At 48.9% G+C, this 20,021-nt stretch overlaps 2 protein-coding genes and 3 non-coding genes across 5 annotated transcripts in view; all 5 read right to left on the bottom strand.

Annotated features, from left to right (window-relative positions):
• Positions 1-2,760: 2,760 nt before the first annotated feature.
• On the bottom strand, positions 2,761-7,768 carry HSPA8 (heat shock protein family A (Hsp70) member 8). The gene is made up of 9 exons (XM_062013985.1): positions 7,668-7,768; positions 6,704-6,913; positions 6,051-6,256; positions 5,805-5,957; positions 5,158-5,713; positions 4,650-4,852; positions 4,166-4,364; positions 3,662-3,894; positions 2,761-3,239 (listed from the first exon to the last, which is right to left on the bottom strand). The coding sequence occupies exons 2-9, from the start codon at positions 6,906-6,908 to the stop codon at positions 3,054-3,056; spliced, it is 1,941 nt and encodes a 646-aa protein (XP_061869969.1). The 5' UTR covers positions 6,909-6,913; positions 7,668-7,768; the 3' UTR covers positions 2,761-3,053.
• LOC133627665 (small nucleolar RNA SNORD14) lies at positions 3,480-3,576 on the bottom strand. Its single transcript, XR_009820338.1, has one exon. It is a non-coding gene; the product is annotated as a small nucleolar RNA SNORD14 (small nucleolar RNA).
• Positions 4,453-4,549, bottom strand: LOC133627667 (small nucleolar RNA SNORD14). Its single transcript, XR_009820340.1, has one exon. It is a non-coding gene; the product is annotated as a small nucleolar RNA SNORD14 (small nucleolar RNA).
• On the bottom strand, positions 4,925-5,015 carry LOC133627666 (small nucleolar RNA SNORD14). Its single transcript, XR_009820339.1, has one exon. It is a non-coding gene; the product is annotated as a small nucleolar RNA SNORD14 (small nucleolar RNA).
• Positions 7,769-11,548: 3,780 nt separating the features above from the next.
• CLMP (CXADR like membrane protein) overlaps positions 11,549-20,021 on the bottom strand; it is a 38,365-nt gene continuing 29,892 nt past the window's right edge. The window contains exons 3-7 of the mRNA XM_010200351.2: positions 19,762-19,963; positions 19,170-19,334; positions 18,673-18,795; positions 16,961-17,102; positions 11,549-15,172 (exon numbers count right to left, since the gene is read on the bottom strand). Of these exons, the coding sequence (XP_010198653.2) occupies positions 14,878-15,172; positions 16,961-17,102; positions 18,673-18,795; positions 19,170-19,334; positions 19,762-19,963 (927 nt within the window). The 3' untranslated portion in view covers positions 11,549-14,877. The remainder of the gene's footprint in view (positions 15,173-16,960; positions 17,103-18,672; positions 18,796-19,169; positions 19,335-19,761; positions 19,964-20,021) is intronic.

The following is a 20,021-nucleotide window of genomic DNA, read 5'->3' as shown; positions in this document are numbered from 1 at the left end:
TGTTTTGTAGGCACCGGGGCTAAATATTTCGAGCCTAAAGATTGCATCAGAGATGTGATGACAGAAAGAAACTGCTGCCCGGTGGGAAATCATTCCCTGACATGGAATTAGGCATTGCAGGGAAACCGACAGAAAAGGGATTGATGGTGTGGGATAGTGGATGAAGGGCAGGAGAAAAAGCACGGGGGGAGAGGAAGGCTGAGCAGACTGCTGACTAAAGGCAGTGTTGTTAATGAACCCAGGGACAGGGCAGAGATGAGGAATCAGGTGGCTGACTCCACCTTGCTCCCAGATGCCAGGCTCAGGTGCTCTGGTGCTGCTTTCAGACGTCAAAGAATCACACACTACACGTGAAAGGCTGCTGGATACACCCAGAGGTTTGCTTTATTTCCTACCAAAGCTCACAGAATCATTCTGGTTGGAAAAGACCTTTAGGATCACTGAGTCCCAGCCCTCCCCTCACCCTGCCACAGCCACCACTGACCCCTGGCCCTCAGCACTTCAGCTCCAGGGCTTTGGGATCCCCCCAGGGCTGGGCACTCCCCCAGCTCCCTGGGCAGCCTGACACAGGGGCTGACACCCCTCTCAGGGAAACAGTTCTGACTCAGCTTCAATCTCAACCTCCCCTGGGGCAACTTGAGCCCATGTCCTCTTGTCCTGTCACCTATTACTTGAGAGAAGAGCCTTTATTCAGCACCAGCTTGGGTGCACAGCTCAAAGGCAGCAAACCTAGGAATCCTGGCTTTTTTCAAAGCCCCAGGACCTCCTCAAGTCCCTCCTCTAGCAAACATTCCTGTCTTTCAGCCTGAACAATACTGAGTCATGATGAAAACACAGGCACTTGACCAGAGAGGGAAGACAAGCCCTGAGGCTCAGCATCCAGCAGGCTGCTTGGTCTCCTGATTTAGCTGCATTTTTGCCTCTACAGCAAGCCCTTCTGTGCTGGCAACTTCACATCACAACTCTGACTCAGGCCCTTCCCTTACAACCAGCTCTTGCCACCCACCACTGACCACTCAGGGGCGTTTTGTGGTCTCGTGCTGCCGTCTAGTGGCCAAGATCGGAACTGCAGCGCTCCTCAGCATCCCCTCCCTTCCCACTGCTGGCTCGTATTCAGCTGCCTCCTGTTTGGTGAGAAAGTGTCGGTTTGGTTATTCCCCAGCTGTTATTAGGGAAGTTTAATGGCCTCCTGGTAGGGCAGAGAACAGTCAGCAGGAGCAGACAAGGAGATGGCTCTAAGTCACCATCCTGTGCTAAGGTCACCCTGTGTGCTGGCTTTGGCTGGGGTAAAGTTACATTTCTTCCTAGTGTTTAGGGTTTGTGATGAAAACAGTGGTGATGAATCAGGGAGGTGTTTGAATACAGTGAGATTGTCCCACTGTGTTCAGAATCCTCACAGCCTCATCTCAAGTGCAACTTACAAAGGATGTCGAGGTCCTTAAATGCAGGGGGCTGGAGGGCACAGCCTGTGAGAAGAGGCTGAGGGCTTTGCAGGAAAGGAGGCTGAGGGGTGACCACAGTGAGGGGATGTGGAAAGGGATGTGCTGAACTCTTCTCCTTGGGATGCAGTGACAGGATGTGCAGGAACAGGGATGTTCAGACAGGACCAGGAGGGTGTTGAACACTGGAACAGCCTCCCTAGAGCCTGTCAGGGTGTAAGAGACCATGCCCTGAACACTGTGCTTTAACTGTTGTGAACTGGTCAGGCAGTGGCACTGGATAATCAAGTCCCTTCCAACTGAACAATTCTATTTTAGTGATGTTTTTTACAGACTGCAGTCATGACTGAGTGAGAAGTGCCACTCCACCACACAAGGCTTCACTGGGAGCAGCACTGCTGGTCCTAGAGGCAGGAAAATCAGAGGGGATCATGAACAGTGAGGCACAAAAGACTCTGCAGCTCACACACCTTCTCCAGATGATGCTCCAAGACTTTTCTTTTTTCCCAAATGTCCTGCAGTCTCCCTTTCACCCTCCTCCAGTCCAGAAACGTGTGAGCACACAACATGCAACGTGTTGAACAGCAGAGGCAGCAGAGGGCTTGAGCCATCACAGCAGAGGCAGCAGAGGGGTTGAGCCATCACAGCATTTTTCCCCTGTGGTTAAGCACTGCTGTTAACCCCTCAGTTCTCCAGTGTTAAGAAGTTACTCGGGGAAGAGATAAAAAATGGAGTTTAATTCAAGTACTCAGATACAAAATAATCAGCACTGATCCAGCTGGATGAGTTCCTGTGTGCCCTACTCTAGGTGGTCCTGCTCTGGCAGGGAAGTTGCCCTGGATGATGGTTAAGGTCCCTTCCAGCCCTTAAGATTCTGTGAATAACTCCTCTGTAATAACATAATTGTAGTTTCTATAACTGAGTCACAACTTAATGATATGTTCTATATATACACTTATAGTACACTATTTACAGCAGGTAATAAGCAGCATAATTGCCCATTATGGCTGAAGAGGCTGCCCAAAGCCACCTCCCTGTTCAGCAGTAACTAATGTCACTGCAGAGCTCTGAAAAGGTGAGGATGCTCAAGCTGAAATCACTTTAGTTTTGTACTTGTTCCCCCCTGGCTCAGTGGTAATTAGCTAAGTTCTTAGAAGAGGTCCCTTCCACCTCCTCTCATTCTATGAATGAAGCTCAGCTCATGGTCTTCTGTGCCCTCCCCCACCTTATCCTCTAAAACACAAATTGGTATTTAGAGCTTTGCCCATCATTAAGTACACCTGCAGTGCTGCTCCATGTAAAAGAAACAGAGACAGAAAGCTTGTGATGCCCATTAAATAGTTTTTATTCCGCAGGACATGAATTGCATTTCCACTTGTTTACAGTACTGTAAAGTGCAATGGCATTCATCTCCCCTCCTGTGCACATGTTCAAGTATTTAAAATGCCCAGAAAATGTCTTGTTTTAATTATTCTCTTTACAGCAGCTCAGTTATGGAGTTTTAATCTGGCAAAATAACACCCCGATGTGCTTACAGGTTTGGGTCCTTCACTCTAACCCCCACCTGGGGTCCCTCCAACACTAACTGCTAGTGGAATGCACAGCCCAGAGGCTTTAGTCCACCTCCTCGATGGTGGGTCCAGAGGAAGCCCCACCAGAGGGAGGAGCTCCTCCTCCAGGGAACCCACCAGGCATCCCCCCAGGCATGCCCCCAGCGCTCTGGTACAGCTTGGTGATGATGGGGTTGCATACTTTCTCCAGCTCCTTCTGCTGGTGCTCAAACTCCTCCTTCTCAGCCGTCTGAAAAGGACAAAAAGGTCACAATTTTTAGTGTCTCTGCTCATTTCCAGCCTGTTTTCAACCTCTCCAGGCCAGACTAGTGTGCTAGACACACTAGCCCTAGTGGAATCACTATCACACTAGCTCTACTGATTTAGGGCTCTCTGATCACTCCTGGAACACCAGGAACTCATTGAAATTCTCCTTTTAACCGAGGCAGCTTAAAGGAGGAAGTGAAAGCTGCCCGCCTGCAAGCCTTGGTCGCTCAGACATCCAAGGAAGGTACTTGGACCAACACAAGTCTTACGACTTCTGGTGGAAACTACGAATGGCTTTGGAATCACTTTCATCACAGCAACCAGCAGCTCTCCTCCATCCTCTTGAGCTTTGTAGCTCAGCAAAACACTGCAATAAACACCAACCCAACACAGGCTATGACCTACCTGATTCTTGTCCAGCCAGTTGATGATTTCATTGCATTTGTCCAGGATTTTCTGCTTGTCCTCATCAGAGATCTTGCCCTGGAGCTTCTCATCTTCCACGGTAGCTTTCATGTTGAATGCATAAGACTCGAGGGAGTTCTTAGAGGACACCTTATCACGCTGCTTCTCATCCTCTGCTTTGTATTTCTCTGCCTCCTGGACCATCCTCTCAATGTCCTCCTTGCTCAGCCGGCCTGCAGGACAGATTAAGTCAGTTTAGTGGATTACAGCCTCTCATATGCTAAAAAGCTTCCACTTCAAGCTAGCTTGCACAGGCCCATGAGGCATCACATCAGGTCTTTTCAACTGCCATGGATTATACACCAAAAGCAAGGCTCAGTTGTAAACTGACCTGCAGAGGCATTGTAGCCCAGTTTTTATGAGGACAGATAGAAAGGAGATGATGCCAGACCAAAACCTGAGCAGCCAGTCAGCCTCCCACCCTTAGAAACATGCAATCCTTACCCTTGTCATTTGTAATTGTGATCTTGTTCTCCTTGCCAGTGCTCTTATCCACAGCAGACACGTTCAGGATGCCGTTGGCATCAATATCAAAGGTTACTTCAATCTGAGGTACACCTCTGGGAGCAGGGGGGATCCCTGTCAGCTCAAACTTGCCCAGCAAGTTGTTGTCTTTAGTCATAGCACGTTCTCCTTCATATACCTGTTAGGAGGAAACAGCCAATTAAGCTCCCTTGAAGTTTCGAGCACACTATTAGATCAGAATGGGGTATTATCCTGAAGGAACATGGTCGCTCAGACATCCAAGGAAGGTACTTGGACCAACACAAGTCTTTCGACTTCTGGTGGAAACTACGAATGGCTTTGGAATCACTTTCATCACAGCAACCAGGTATTGACCTGCATCCCTTGCTAACTGAGACTTGCTTCAAGTTTCAGCCACTAAAGCACTGTGAAGGGGTTGCTGTTAATGTGTACCATTGCCTACCTGGATGAGCACACCAGGCTGGTTGTCAGAGTATGTTGTGAAGGTCTGAGTCTGCTTGGTGGGGATGGTGGTGTTGCGTTTGATCAGGACTGTCATGACTCCTCCAGCAGTCTCAATACCCAGAGACAGGGGAGTCACATCCAGCAGTAGCAGGTCCTGTACATTCTCAGACTTGTCTCCAGACAGAATAGCAGCCTGAACAGCTGGGGGAAGAAAGAAACCACCATTAAGAAACTCACAATGGATAGCCTGCACACTGCAGGTAAGCCCATGGCTCGCTCAGACATCCAAGGAAGGTTTTGGCCATCATTAGTAGACTTCTGGTGGAAACTACGAATGGCTTTGGAACCTGATTCATCATTGCAAGTCAAGGAAGGATTCTTACTGCTTTACCCATTCAGGCAGCAGGCCTAGGGCCTACACCAGTACTGCTCTGAGGCTTCAGTACCGAGTTGGCCACTACCACCCAACACCTCCAGCAGGGGAAAGACACGAATCAAGTCATTACCTGCACCATAAGCCACAGCTTCATCAGGATTGATGCTCTTGTTCAGCTCTTTGCCATTGAAGAAGTCCTGCAGCAGCTTCTGAATCTTTGGGATACGAGTAGAGCCACCCACCAGGACGATGTCGTGGATCTGTGACTTGTCGAGCTTGGCGTCCCGCAGCGCCTTCTCCACAGGATCCAGGGTGCCACGGAACAGGTCAGCGTTGAGCTCCTCGAAGCGAGCTCTGGTGATGGACGTGTAGAAGTCAATGCCCTCGTACAGAGAGTCAATCTCGATGCTGGCCTGCGTGCTGGAGGACAGGGTGCGCTTGGCACGCTCGCAGGCCGTGCGGAGCCGGCGCACTGCCCTCTTGTTCTCACTGATGTCCTTCTTGTGCTTGCGCTTGAATTCGGCGATGAAGTGGTTCACCATACGGTTGTCAAAGTCTTCTCCACCCAAGTGAGTGTCACCTGCTGTGGATTTCACTTCAAAGATGCCATCTTCAATTGTCAGGATGGACACATCGAAGGTGCCACCTCCGAGGTCGAAGATAAGGACGTTCCTTTCAGCACCAACCTAGAAAAGACAATTCTCACAATGCTCATTTGTTCTCTGTGCATACTACAGCAGGTTGGCTCGTTGAGACACCAGAGAAAGCCCAGCATACCTTCTTGTCCAGACCATAGGCTATGGCAGCAGCTGTTGGCTCATTGATAATTCGCAGCACATTGAGCCCTGCAATGGTTCCAGCATCTTTCGTGGCCTGACGCTGAGAGTCGTTGAAATAGGCTGGTACAGTCACCACAGCGTTAGTAACAGTCTGTAAATACAAGGGAAGAAGTCAGTTGTACATGGTAACTACTCACCCCCAGAGAATTAACCACTGCATTTCACCTTAACTCCTAAACCTCACCTTCCCAAGGTATGCTTCTGCAATTTCCTTCATTTTGGTTAAAACCATGGAAGAGATTTCCTCTGGATAGAAGCTCTTTGTCTCGCCTTTGTACTCGACCTGGACCTTTGGCCTGCCAGCATCATTCACCACAGTGAAAGGCCAGTGCTTCATGTCAGACTGGACAACGGAATCATCAAATCTACGCCCAATCAACCGCTTTGCATCTGCAAAACATTAGTTGGCCAGGTTAAATGTGTTCATTTGTCTTGAAACCCTAAAGCCCTGTATTTAAACTGCAATTATTTAAACTGCCATGTTAAGACCCAGCTGCAGGCTTGGTTAGGCTTTACCTCTTGGATACACACAAACTCATTAGTCACCCCACAACCGTGCTACAGCTGCTCCAGTAGTAACCACAACTCAAGTCTAGGAATTACACAAGACATTTAGTCAAGGCCACTTAACAGACTTCCAAGAAACCCTGCAGCAAATAAAGTTTATAACTCCAAGGCATTTTTTCAGAGTATATAATTAAAGCTAAGAAGCACTAATACAAATGCTTTAACCCTGCTATCAGTTCTTAAGCTATATAAAATACATCATTCTTATAACCCAGGGACCTCTCTCATCCCCATGCTGTACATAAAGGTAATCACATCTTGGAGCCTTACCGAAAACTGTGTTGGTTGGATTCATTGCCACCTGGTTCTTGGCAGCATCGCCGATCAGCCTCTCTGTATCTGTGAAGGCGACATAGCTGGGAGTGGTCCGGTTCCCCTGGTCATTGGCAATGATCTCCACTTTCCCATGCTGGAACACGCCAACACAGGAATAGGTGGTGCCGAGATCGATTCCGACTGCTGGTCCCTTCGACATCTTGTCTGAAAAAAGAAAGAAACACCGATTAATTAAAGACAAACGGGTCTGTAAAGCCACATTCGCTGTGATCCCGGGGCTCCCCGGGCCCGGTCACATGGGTGCCCCCCGGACTACATTTCCCAGCTCACTCCGCGGCCCACCACGTGGCGGCGGGGTCCAGAGGAGGGGCTGGATTGGGACATTTTAATGGCTCGGCAATGGCGTCTCCGCGCTGAGCGTGGGCAGAGCTTGCGGGGCCATGTGGCCTGGCACAGCCCCAGCCCAGCTGCCCGACCAACCCCCCTCCCCCCCTCCGCCTCCCGCTGAGCCCCTCGGGGTCCCCACCAAGCGCGGCGTGGCGGCCCTGGAGCATATTCCCCCACCCACGTTCTGCCAGGAACTACAACCCCCATCATGCTCCGCTGCCTCAGCGACACTTCTCTGCCTGTCCCTCCCACACGCAGCCTCAGGCGCTCCCGGCAGGAGGCAACGCGGCCGCCAGATCTCTATCTGTTCACCCTCCCTTCCTCCCCGCCCGCCCGCGCCATGACACACAAAGGACAAGAACCGTAAAAGTGCTGTTGGAGCGGATTTAAAGGAACAGCAATGCGTATGGACGAGCTACAGAGGCCCTGGCGCCACGGGAACAGCCGCCAGTACAAACCGCCCCCCCACACAACCCCCACCCGACCCCACACCCGCAACATGCCCGCCCGCACTCCCTCCCAAGGCCAAAACCCCTCTCCCCGCCCCCCCAGCTCGGTTGGGCGCTGTTACCTGAGCGCCGCGGGCAGAGCGGGGACACACCAACACACCACAAAGACGCCTCACGATCCGCTGCTCAATGAGACCGCTCGCCGCCCGCCCCTCCGCCTTTATATACTCCCCGCAGAACCTTCCAGAAGCGCCCGCCCCTTTTCGCCGCTACAGCCAATCCGCGCCGGCGCTCCGCCTCCCCGCCGGCCAATGGCCGCCCACCGGAAGCCGCGCCCGCGGTGACGCGCACAGGAAGGGGGCGTGCCCGCCGCGCGGACGGTATTCTCGAACCTTCATGCGCTTTCCCCTCGCCCTGCCCCCGCCCTCACGCTACGCACGGCCACGGGGGGCGGGGCTTCGCCTGCGCGGGAGCCAATGAGAGCCGGCCGGGGGGGGGGCAGCATGAGGGTGACGACACGGCGCGGCGTAGGCTGGAGGAGGGGGCGGGAAGCAGAAGGTGAGCGAGCCGCAGCCAATCGCGACGCGGCGCCGGAGGCCTCGTTTGCATATTTCGCGCGCGAGGGGGAAAGGCGCCTTGGGGGTGGGATTGGCCAATCAGATGGCGCGCTGCGGGGTTCATTTACATAGGCCGTGGCGGGCTCAGGGATGAGGGAAGGAAGAAGGGGGGGGGGCGGAAAATGGCGGCGCCATGAGGGGCTTGGCAGGGATCCCGCTCCCAGCCCGGGCCTCGGCACTGCGCTCGCCCCCGGTACAAACCGCGAGCGGCCGTGTCCCCGTCCCTGGGGAGCGGAGGGGGCGCTGGTCCCTGCGCCGCTGGGAGCGGGCTGCGGGTACAGCTCCGCGCAGCCATGGCTGACTCAGCGCGCTGAAATAGCGGCAGGCGCCTCGAATCTCCAGACGTGAGGGGTCCCTGTCCCCGTGCCCTGGGGCAGGCGGGAACGTCACCCGCTACCCCCAGAGGAAACGGCACTTGTGCCGGTGCCGGCAGCTTTTTGCCTATGGCAGAGCGTTTGCCTCAGCGGGTGTCCCTCACCGCAATAACCTCCCTCAGCAGCGCCTTTCTGCTCTAACCCTCTGTGTTCTGTTCTAACAAGGCAAAAGACAACGTTCCCCCATTTCCCCCACGTCCTCATCCTCCCCCAGGCAGAGGAAACCATGTTGTGTGTACTTTGAAGTTTCCCCACACGTCTCTGGCCCTGCTTGTTAATCCCATCTGCTTTTTCTCCGCGGTAATCGGTGCTAATGCACCGAGCCGAGGGACAAGATGACAGCCCTTTGTATGTACAGTGCTGCTCACTGTGCTCTCAGCCTGTTTCACTGCAGTGGGAAGGGAGAACCCTGGCTGCAGAGTGTCCTTGGGGATGGAGTGAGCAGATGGAGGCTGTAAACGCTGGGCTGGTCTCAGAGCCTGAAAGCTGATCAAAGGGCATAAATCACCTAAGGTCAGGCTCCAGAGGAGTGCTGGGAATTGCATCAAATGTTTACATGGCATAAAATGCTGACTGGAAAAGTCAGAGGGAGTGGCTAGGAGGATGGCTACACCAAAACCCTGTGCTGGCCACCTTCTGTGACCCTGTGCAGGGGCGAAAGGGGCAAAGGAACATCTATAGTCACAGGGAAGAACTACATGAAAAGGCATTTCTGGTGCACCCATAACGCTGCCCACAGGGCTGGCTTTAGGCAAAAACACTCCTGGTAACTGCTTAAAAGTCCAGTACTAGGGTGGGGAGAGATGACATGGTAGTGCCCAGTGACAGAACACAGGATAACAGACACAAGCTGGAACACAAAAAGTTCCACTGGCACAGGAGGAGAAACTCCTTTGGTGCTGAGGTGAGGGAGCCCTGGCACAGGCTGCCCAGGGAGGATGTGGAGGCTCCTTCTCAGGAGGTTTCCAAACCCACCTGAACACGTTCCTGTGCCCCCTGATCGAGGGGAACCTGCTGGAGCAGGGGGTTGGGCTGGATGAGCTCTGCAGGGCCCTTCCAACCCCCAGCACTCTGGGATTCTGTGGCATGCAGATAGTCACTGCCACATGCCACCAGGCTCCTGTGGCAGATCCTGGTGGGTGTGCTGACCCATGGGAAGCAATAATTTGTGGCTTCTGTTCCTACTCTGCCACACACTGGGCTGGAAACCGAAATCAGACCTTTGTGTGACAACAGAAGGTGTAGTTTGGAGGTGTACAAGGTTAGAGACAGGCCAGGCAAAGGAAAGGGGCTCCATATCACAGAGCATTAGCTGTCACTCTCCTGTGCCTTTAAAGATAAGGGCAGTCAGTAGGAACCATCACCCCATATCTGACCAGGTATGGCACACAAAGCACACTCCACCCTGTCCAGAGTGCAGCCTGCTGGAACACTCAGCCCCAGGCTGCACAGGAGATGCTTCTCAGGCATGCAGCACTAAGCCACATCAAGTACATAACACACCAAGCCTCACAGGAGCCGTGCTGTTAGCAAGGGATTGCCTTTGCTTTGTTTTAAATCCCAGGCAGAATTCCTGTAGGACCTAAGAATAGCACTACCTGCACCTTGGAACGAAACAGTGACATTTAGATGTGCAACTGTACTTGGCACAGCAGACTGACAGCAAGTGAAGGCAGCCTGAAACAACAGTGAATCAGTGCAGGGAGGAGTTTGGCAAATGACTCATTACATTAGAAGGCTGTTAAATTGCTGGACACAAGTAGTTCATTTACTGTCTACCATAAAAATTAAGACTCAGCAGGCTGGACACTGGCAAATAGTCTGTGGGGAGGGGTGGTTTTTTTCCCCAAGTTCTCAGTTGCAATGTTGTTTTTGGAAGCCCATTTCATACATCAGAGATCAAGCACTGCTTCTCCTTAAGGGTTTAAAACAGATTGCAATGAAAGCGGATGTTACCAAAGAACGGCTTCCTATTTCTAGTCCTACTTTCTACTTCCTCTCCCTATCTTTGTTATGTATGTAACATTTGTATCCTCCAGCCTCAGTTCAAAGTTTGACAATCACACATTCCCAAGGTGGTTTTTCCCCTTTCCCACTGTGTTCTCCCCCTGTCAGGGGTGTTAAAATACCCCCAGATTCCTGATACTGTACAAAATTATTCAATTACACAACTCCTCTGGAAATGTGTATCAGGTTTTGCATGTCAACAACTCAGGAGGGAGAGAGCTAACAGCCTTTCCTCATGAGTCAGGGACAGACAGAATGACACACCTATGAGACCACTGTGTTGTCACTGTTTTGCTTTAAATGCTGTGCAATTATGTTGCAATTTTTACTCCCGGATTTCGGTGAAGAAGGTTGCTGATGTTGAGAGAGCTCTGTGCAAACCAGCCTTGGGGGAAAGAAGGTTGAAGCACCACAGGAGAAATCAACCAAAGTTATGTTTAGTTACCTTAAACTCCACATCTTCCTGACTGGAGGTTCCTCTAGTGCTATCTATCTGCAGAGATCTCAACTGTCTGAACACAGCTCTTAGTCACTCAAGGTTTCATTGTTATCTCACCCAGGAGATGGTGTTTCAGAAGGTGAAAGATGTAGGAGTGGGAGGGCAATGACACTGGTGGTGCTGTGTCTGTGCTGGCACTATTTACCGTAATAGCTTGAACTATCTACATCCTCAGCCAAAATATCTTGGGTGAAATAGCTGCATGGAAGTCAAAACAACATTGACTTCAATATACCCAAGGTTTTCACATACCTTGTCACGTAATTTAGACTGAAAAAGTCGCAGGGAGAGGATCAGCTTCCTCTCACTTTCTACACAGATATGCATGAAGTCCTTGTTAGCTTAAAAGTGGTATTTTTGACTCTGTGCTTTTTTCCTTTGGATTCAGCTTGACAGCCTGTAACACATCACACCACAGAAGACAGAGCATCAGTACGAGTTGAGCTGAGCTGCAGCTTGACAGCCTGTAACACATCACACCACAGAAGACAGAGCATCAGTACGAGTTGAGCTGAGCTGCAGCACTTCAGCTGCAGCACATTTATTTATAAAACAACCAACCAACAAAAAAAAATTATGAAATCATTGATTCAAAGGAATCAATAATAAATATTTGCTTTTCTCTGAGTTGTTCAGACACAGTACCAGTACACCGACTATAGCAGGTAGAAGAGATGTAAGCTTAGTTTAGCTGCTGAGAAATAAAAGAAAGCTACATAACATTGCATTTAATCACACTAGTAATAAGTGGTATATGACAGTAAATGTTTTAAGTACACTATGTTACAAAAGAGTTTGGCTTAGGCTTCATTTGCTTCCCTTGTGCAGCTCCTGATAATGTCATCTGGAGCTCAGAAAATGTCCCTTTGGAAGCAAAATGCCTTTGCAGCGATGCCTTTCTTGGATTCCCTTTGAGTAATGAACATCGCCTTCGGGGCTTCATTCGAGCAACTGAAGTGCAGAAGTGACTTTGTGTTCACTGTGACCTGTGAGATCACCGATGTGTGATCCCAGAAGCACCACATTTCAGACCTGGTGATTTTTAAATGACTGTCATACTCACATTTCCTAGCCAGGGCCACACATCTTTGTTCCGAGGCAGGAGAGGGCCAGGGTGTTTTTTCTGCCAGCGTTTGGATGCAGGGCAGGCTGCATGTGCCCAGACAGTGGGCACACGTACCACCTGCTTCCTGAAATCATCACAGGCTTCAGTGATTGCTCCCCACTAACTTCTCCCCAAGGTCTGTAAACCTTTCCTCCTATGCAATCAGACAGCCCATACGACAGAGTGACTTTGCTGCTCCAGGAGAGTTGGAGACCAGGAGAGAGCTGCCATGGCTCATCAGTTCTGCAGCATATTCCCAAAGCACTCCAGGAGAGGGACTGCCAGGAGCAGGCTGGGCAGATTCTAGCCAGCAGCAAGGGGCCTCCAGGCTGTAGGCTGAGCATCCTCCTCTTTGCTAATTGCAACTCTGGCTTGTGACTCAAGGCTAACCTGCACTATTCAGTACTTGGATTGTAACCAGCTCAACTGTTTGAATTGCCACTCTTATTTTGTGGTAATAAGCTTCTGGTTGCCCAGGCATGTATTCTTCACTGAGAAAAACACTCCTGGTTTGGGTTTGTTTCTTTTTTAATGCATAGAATAAATAATCTCAGGTGTAATACCAGTAACATAAAGCACAAGAAGCAACCAAAGAAACCACAAACTACTTGAGCAGTCCTGTTCATGCTCTTCGGGACTTTCCCAGCTCTGGAGTACCTTGGTTGGTGTGTCTAAGGCCTTCAGGGTCCAGGAACAGAGCAATTGCAAAGGAGTCACACAGACAGACACACACACAACTGCTGTGTCCAAGCAGTGACAGTCACTACCAAATCCACCAAAACACAGCTGGATCCAGGAGTGCGCCTCTGGAGCATCCAGGAAGCTAAGTAAAATGACTATCTAATGCCAGGAGCTGTTCACAAAAGCAGAAGCTTATCAGACACCTAATACCAGATGTCTCTTGTGTTTAAATCTGTGACTCAGGACTGTCTTCCCTGCACAATACAGCAGTACTGGGTCCTGCTGAGGGTGGCTAGGTTGTCTCTGGGGTAGAGAGAGCAAGAGAAGTTTGGTACATGTGATGAAAATAGGTGACTGCTCCTAGGAAGAGTTCTCAGTTACTATAGGGCAAGTTTGAAAAATGTTTCCCCTAAAGAAGTCAACAAAGGAAGGCTTGGCTTTGGTCAGATTGTCTAAGATCTCGAGCAGAGAAGCTAGAATTCTGGGTCTCAGTCAGAAAAAGAGAGTAATTTCAGCCCCTGGAGTGAAAGAGTTATAGATCTGTGCTGCTTCTGTGCTGATCCATCTCCTGTAGGTTCATTCCACAAATCAGAGAAAACATCCCCTCCCTCAAAGGAAAAAAACCCCACAACACTTTGTTTTTAATAGAAGATCATCGTTCCAGGAATAGAGGGATCTAGAACCCACACGCTCAGTGTCTTGTGTGTAGCAGTGATCAGAGCCAAGTCCTTCAGAGGAAGCTATAAATGACAGAACTGTGTGAGCATCTGCCTCCAGAGGAAGCCTGTCCCTATCTCCCATCCTTTCCCATTGGCCTTCAACTTGAAGTGCAAGACTCTGTATTCCTTGGAAATGTTTACTCTGGCTAATTTAATCTCAGAAAACAGTTTTATGGTTCTTGCAACTCCTTAAAGAGTTGTGCTCAGGTTTAAGCATCATGTGGCCCAGTGCTGGGGGTATAAATGGGTCAATACACACAAATGTTTTCTCATGGAAGCAGCATTGTGCTTTCTTACCTGTCCCTGGTGTCTTTTCCTCACTACATGCTCTGTCCCTCTGTCCTTCAGTCTTACCTGGATGCCTGAAGGTCAGCTCAAGAATCCTGTTTGTTCAGTCTTGGGAAGAGCTCTCTGTAAGGCTTCTACAGCATGACTTAACCCAAAACTGGTGAATCCACAACCTGTTTGCCCAGGCCTTTTGGTAGATTGTGAGGTACTCCCTTTGTTCTGGATTCAGTGCCCAATTCTCATTGCACTAAGGCTCATTTGCCACAGGTATCGCTCCAGTGGAGTTACTGTGGCTTTGCAGTGCTGACCATAAAAGCAGAGCCAGGCTTTTTATTCTGGCAATTAAAGCACCTCTGTTTCCTTAACATAAAGGGTCGGTTGTCTTTAGTACAGAGGTTAGTTCGGACACATGCCTTAATCATAATGTTGCATCTCTTGATCTTTTTGAGTGATCCTTTCTTTTCCACTTTAGTTACAGCCTCTGAAAGTATTTCACTAGAAGGCTGAATGCAGAAAAAGTGAAGCTCCTGTTTTGAGGCTGAACACCAGACTAACCTCAGCAGCAAGTCTGCCTCAGAATCTTCAGAGAAGACAATGCATCTTTGAGAAAGTTCTCTAAAACAGGACAGGAGACTTTTCCCTCCCCACAAAACCTCTCTGGAATATTATGTGTCTTTATGTCTCTGTTGATCCCTTTTAAAAAATCCCGAGGTTTGGCTTCATTTCATTTGTACAGCACTTGGCTGCTGTAGTTTTAAAATGCTCAGTGTTCCACTTCAAAAAAAAAAGAGAAGATAATTTAAAAAGAAGGCTCCCTTTTCCCTCAAATGGGTCTTTTCACAACAAAACTAATTCTGTCTCAGAACCTCAGTGCTGGCAGATGTAAGAGTCGAGTGGGAGGGCTTCTTGTGGTGTGAATAATCACAAGTGAGTAAAACAAAGCTGACCAGAAAGACAACTATCTAATCTATCAATTCCTATGTGGCTGGTGGTATGTGAAGTGTTTCTGGACAGCAGGAGTCTGGAGAGGGCTGGTGAGCTATCACACGGTCTGGAAGGCTCGGCTTTGGGCTGGCACCATGACCAGCGTCGCTCCCATTTTCATCAGGTTCGCATAGTCGACTTTCTTTGGCTCCATTTCTTTTCCTTCCATCTCCCTCTGGCTGTACTGGGGAGGAGTTAGATGGGGAGTAGCTTCAGTTGATAAAGTCCGTTGGCTGCGAGAGGCACTGTTGGCTGTCGACCTGGTTGAGGAGGAACCTGAGCGCGAGCTCCTGGAACCAGAGGAAGAGGAGCTGGGCTTGACGAGATGGGCCTTGGGGGCTTCTGCATCTTCCCTGCAATCAAAGATGACAGGGCTCAAATACCATGAGAACAGAAACGCTTACACATTTTACCAGACTTAATTGCTGCTGCAATAAGCAATTGCTTACTGGAGCTGCAAATCACCAGGGTCTATTTCACAGAATTACACAGACTCCCAGAATTCCTCCAGAGAAGGAGCCTCCACACCCTCCCTGGGCAGTCTGTACCAGGGCTCCCTCACTCTCACAGCAAAGTAGTGTCTCCTCTTGCTCCAGTGGAACTTCCCGTGTTCCAGCTTGTGCCTGTTACCCCTCGCCCTGTCACTGGTCACCACAGAAAACAGACTGGTCCCATCCTCAGGGGATGTTGTGTACACACACAAATGCACATATACACTTGTTATTGGATGGGCAGGTAAATAAACTGAGCTTCAACCCCTCCAGGCTAAACAGCTCCAGGTCTCACAGCCTTTCCTTGTCACAGAGAAGCTCCAGAACCTTCATCATCTTCGTAGCCCTGTGCTGGACTCTCTCCAGAAGTCCTCCATCACTCTTGAGCTGGGGAGCCCAGAACTGGACACAAATATTTGTCCAGCAGCTTGAGCAACATACAGGGTTTTCTCATTTCTGTGCTGTGTAACTTTGAGGACTGAACTCTAAATTCTCCACAGAGCTATTGGTCACAGGGATTTAGAATGCATGCTGCACACGACTGGCTCCTTGTGGTCTGTGGAACAAATGCCAAGTGTTGGTGCAAACAGTTCAGATCCAGCTGTCTGTTCTGCAATCCTCACTCATAATGACAAATGATCTAGGCAGGACTAGCTGAAACTAGTTCTTCTAGTTAAAAAAACCCTCATGTGGGTAGAGAAAGAAGGGCAAGAACGAGGCTCAGACAGAGAAGGAAAAGGTAACAGTCATGCATGAAAACATGATACAAGAGGAAGAAGCTCAAACTAAAAAGGAAAGGCAAGATTTGAAAGTAAAGAGTACAGGAAAAAGAGACAGTGAGAAATGAGCAGAGACTACCTTCTTGGCTGGCAACCTGACCATCAGGCAGAGTAATAGCTGCTGAAGGGATGAGGGAGATGCCTAGTGGTACAATGGTACAAGGACAGGCAGTCTGTTACAAATAGATGTAACAACAAGGCAAGGAAAGAGTTTCTTCAAGGGCACGAGCAGCTAAAACTCATTCCTGGAAATAATCTTTTCTTCCAGCACTTTCCTTCCTGAGCAGTTTAGGCTCGACTGGCTAGAAAGCAACCTCTGCTCAGGGGAGTGCAGTGGCAGACCTCACATGCATGGAACAGATGAGTTCAAAGAACATGCGTCAGCATTCTTGGTACAGCCGCTCAGGGCGAGGCTTCTCACGCAGCAGCTCAGGGGATTTTTCACCCTGAGCTAAATCCAGAAGCACAGTTGTTCAAAAGACTCAAGAAAGACACAGAGAACCTGGCTGCCTCTCAGAACCACAATGGACAAGTGGGTTGAATTTAGTCCTGGAGAGGATTATGCAAATGCTTACAAATGCTACAATGGAAAGTGTGAGAGAGAATAGTTTGTTGGGGTTTATGCTGATTTGCCCTGAAGGGAAAACTAAAAGAGACATTTTCATCTATCTGATGTTCTGGAAATTCACAAAGATTCTCACAGCCAAGAAATTTGTCACTAATATTTCAGGGAGACTTCAAAACCTTTTTAGAATGACCTTTTAAGCCACTTATAGGTGGGTTACTTGAAACTGTAAGTAACTGCCATGACTTAAAAGCCGTGTGAAACTGAAAGAAGGGAGGTGGTAGGGGATTAAATAAAAGGCGTTACCTGATCTCATTAGGTGCCTCCTCTTCCTCATATCTCTTCTTTTCTTTCCTCCTTATTGTCAGCCTCACCACTAGGATAAGGAGGGAGAGTCCCACCACCACGCCACAAACTGCTCCAGCTATCATGCCAATATTTTGTGCATCTGTTTTCCAGAAAACAAATGTATTAGTTGGGAAACTCTCACAAGGGTCATCTGGTCAGATTCACACTACACCTTGGAGCTCTGGCTGTAAACCAGAACAGAAGGTGTTAGTCTACTTATTTAGGTGTGTCTCAGCACAGAAGTTGAACCAGTTTATCTTCAGGCATTGTTTCTAAACTTGAGCTAACAGTGAGGAAAGTATTTGCCTCTGGAAGGGCAGGATCACAAGTGCTATGCCTTCAGCTATGGGTCAATTTAAATGAGGAGGAAAAATGCTCTCCTAAGAGCACAGAACCACAGAGAGTACAGAGACAAGACAGGACAACTCACATGCAAAACAGAGCACCAAGCAGCTTCCCAGAGGCAGAAGAAGGTTTGAACTATGAATGTTTCCCCATGAGATTTTTTTTCCCCCCTTCAACTCACCCTGAAGTGATTACAGTCCCCTTGCAGAATGATTTATTCAGCTGGGGGAAAAAATGACCCAAGGAGGATAGAGAAGGAGGAGGAAAAGGAAGACCATACTGTGCAGGTGCAAGGCATTTTTTCATCCAAAATAACAGTTATTAAGAGAATATTTCTTAGTGTATCTGGGCCCTTAGTTGATGCTTGATGACAATTTCCTTTGATAAAAGTGATTAGGTTGAGTTTGGCTCAAAGTTGTTTCCTTAAGGCCTGTCCCTATGGAGGGTTTAACAAACCAAAGTGAGGTTTTAAACCAATTTGGTTCAATTGGCATAAAAGCTGCCTGGATGCTTTTACTTCAGGTGCCTGAGGCAAACAGGCTTTCCTTTCCTACATGGCCATATTCCAGTTATTTCAGGCCTGGCTGAGCAGAAAAGCTCCATAGCTATGGAATCTCCAAGAAGAGACTTCTCTATTAGCAGTCTTTTATCACAGCAGTTCCAGCTCCTGCTGATCTCCCATAAAAACCTGATAAGCTGTATTGTTTGGGTTTGTCCTCAATGCTGGTGCTAAACTCCACCCTTTTCCTCACATGCATATGCAAAAGATGCAGGTATGTAGACATGCACCCACCCTTGATAGGGTTAATCAGCCAGGACACTGATTTTTATCTCTGATCTCCAGGGCAGAATTTATTCAAGGTGGAGTAACACTAGACTATGGCTTTTTATTCTGCACCTTGCTTCATGTCAAAATCAGCCTTTCCAGCTGCCTTGAGATAGTATATTAGCCCAAGTGTGACACACACAGAATTTGGAATTGGAATGATAGAATAGCCACAGGGAGGTTTTACACTCTCATGCAATCACTCCATTCAGAACTACCTAAACAAAATGGACACTGTAGAACCTCTAGCTCCATTTTCTCCTTCCCATTTCATGAGTTAAAATTTCCAGCAGATTGAAACACCTGAGCCCCCACGATGTATCTGTGACATTAGGTTATGCAGAGGACTGCCATGCAAAGTGTAACTGCACTAAGTAAGAACTACTTCATGTGAATCAAGCATGAAGGGGCAAAGGTGTGGCACAGGGTTCACCCATCGAGCTCTGAAGCAGCACTGCTCGTGTGGTGGTGCAAATACTAGTGATGTGCCAATACTTACGCTGCACTGTCACCTGAACGACACAGCTCTCTTGTCCAGCCTCGTTGGTGGCAATGCATTGGTACAGCCCTGTGCTCATCTGTGTAAGGTTCTTCAATAGCACTTGCCCAGGATTAGAAATGTCTGAAACAGGGAAAACACCACCAGGATTTGTCAAGAAAGACTATGAAATCTTATCAGTGGGCAGGACACAGAGGCACAAATTAAATCATAGAAGTGTTCTGGTTGGAAAAGACCTTTAAGATCAAGTCCAGTGCCTCCCCTCACACTGCCAAGCCCACCACTAACCCATGGCCCTCAGCCCCTCATCTACATGGCTTCTCAGTATCTCCAGAGATAGGGATCCTAGCAGCTCTCTGGGTAGTCTGTGCCAGTGTCTAACAGCCCTCTCAGTGAAGAAGTTCTTCCTAATCTCCACAAAGCAGGAACATATATGTGTAGGCAGTCATTTGGCTTTGCATGTACCAAGAGCTGCAAGAGGAAACAACCTGACTTACTGACTCTTGATGTAGGGGGAAGATGTTCTGCTCTCTCTTCCTCATTGATGCGCTGCCATCGGTAGGAGATGGGGGCAGTGCCAGAGGCAGATCGGCATTGCAAGGACAGCTCCTTTCCTTCCAGCAGCTCCCCTTCTAGCCAGCATTTGGGCTTAGAAGGTTTTTCTAAAAGAAAGAGGAGATAGGTCATGCAAATGCAGCAGATTATTTCCTCAGTGGAAATCCTTTCTTTGGGGAAGTATGTAATTGAATCAGCATCCAAGAGCTGCCTTCTCTGGAAGGCATTAAGGAATGACACCAATGAATTACACCACTGATGTTTGTTAGAGGTCTTCAGTATTCAACTTCATAGCCCTGAGAACAGTTCATATCATTTTGCAGGTAATTATACTTACCTCAAACCAGTTCTTTAGGCTCTTCCTGGGTCCTGTCCTTTGCTAAAAAGTGCAAAGGCAGATATGGAGCTGGACAGCAAAACCTGATGGTGAGATGTCTTTGCATTTATGACCTGCTGAAATAAATCTCTCTCCAGGAAATGAGTCTGGTGATTTGGGTTTTGGGTTTTTTTGGAAGAACACCACAATGTCCTTACCTACAACCTTCAGGGTGATGCGAGCCCATTCGTACTGCCCAGCATTTTTAACCTTACAGATGTACTTCCCAGCGTCGCTGGACTGCAGGGATATGATCTGTAAGGATGCATCTCCAGCGAGGAAGTTGGATGTGAAGGAAACACGCCCTTTCTGATCCTCATTCAGGTCATCATAAACACGGCCTCCCGAGTAAGTGATCACCTGAGGAGCAGAGAGAGTTACTGATCAGCCAGTTGGAATTTTACCTTCAAGCAGGACA

The sequence above is a fragment of the Colius striatus genome, chromosome 23, assembly GCF_028858725.1.
Source record: "Colius striatus isolate bColStr4 chromosome 23, bColStr4.1.hap1, whole genome shotgun sequence".
NCBI lineage: Eukaryota > Metazoa > Chordata > Aves > Coliiformes > Coliidae > Colius > Colius striatus.
Note: the sequence above shows the minus strand (reverse complement) of the source record. Positions and strands in the feature narration are given on the sequence as shown.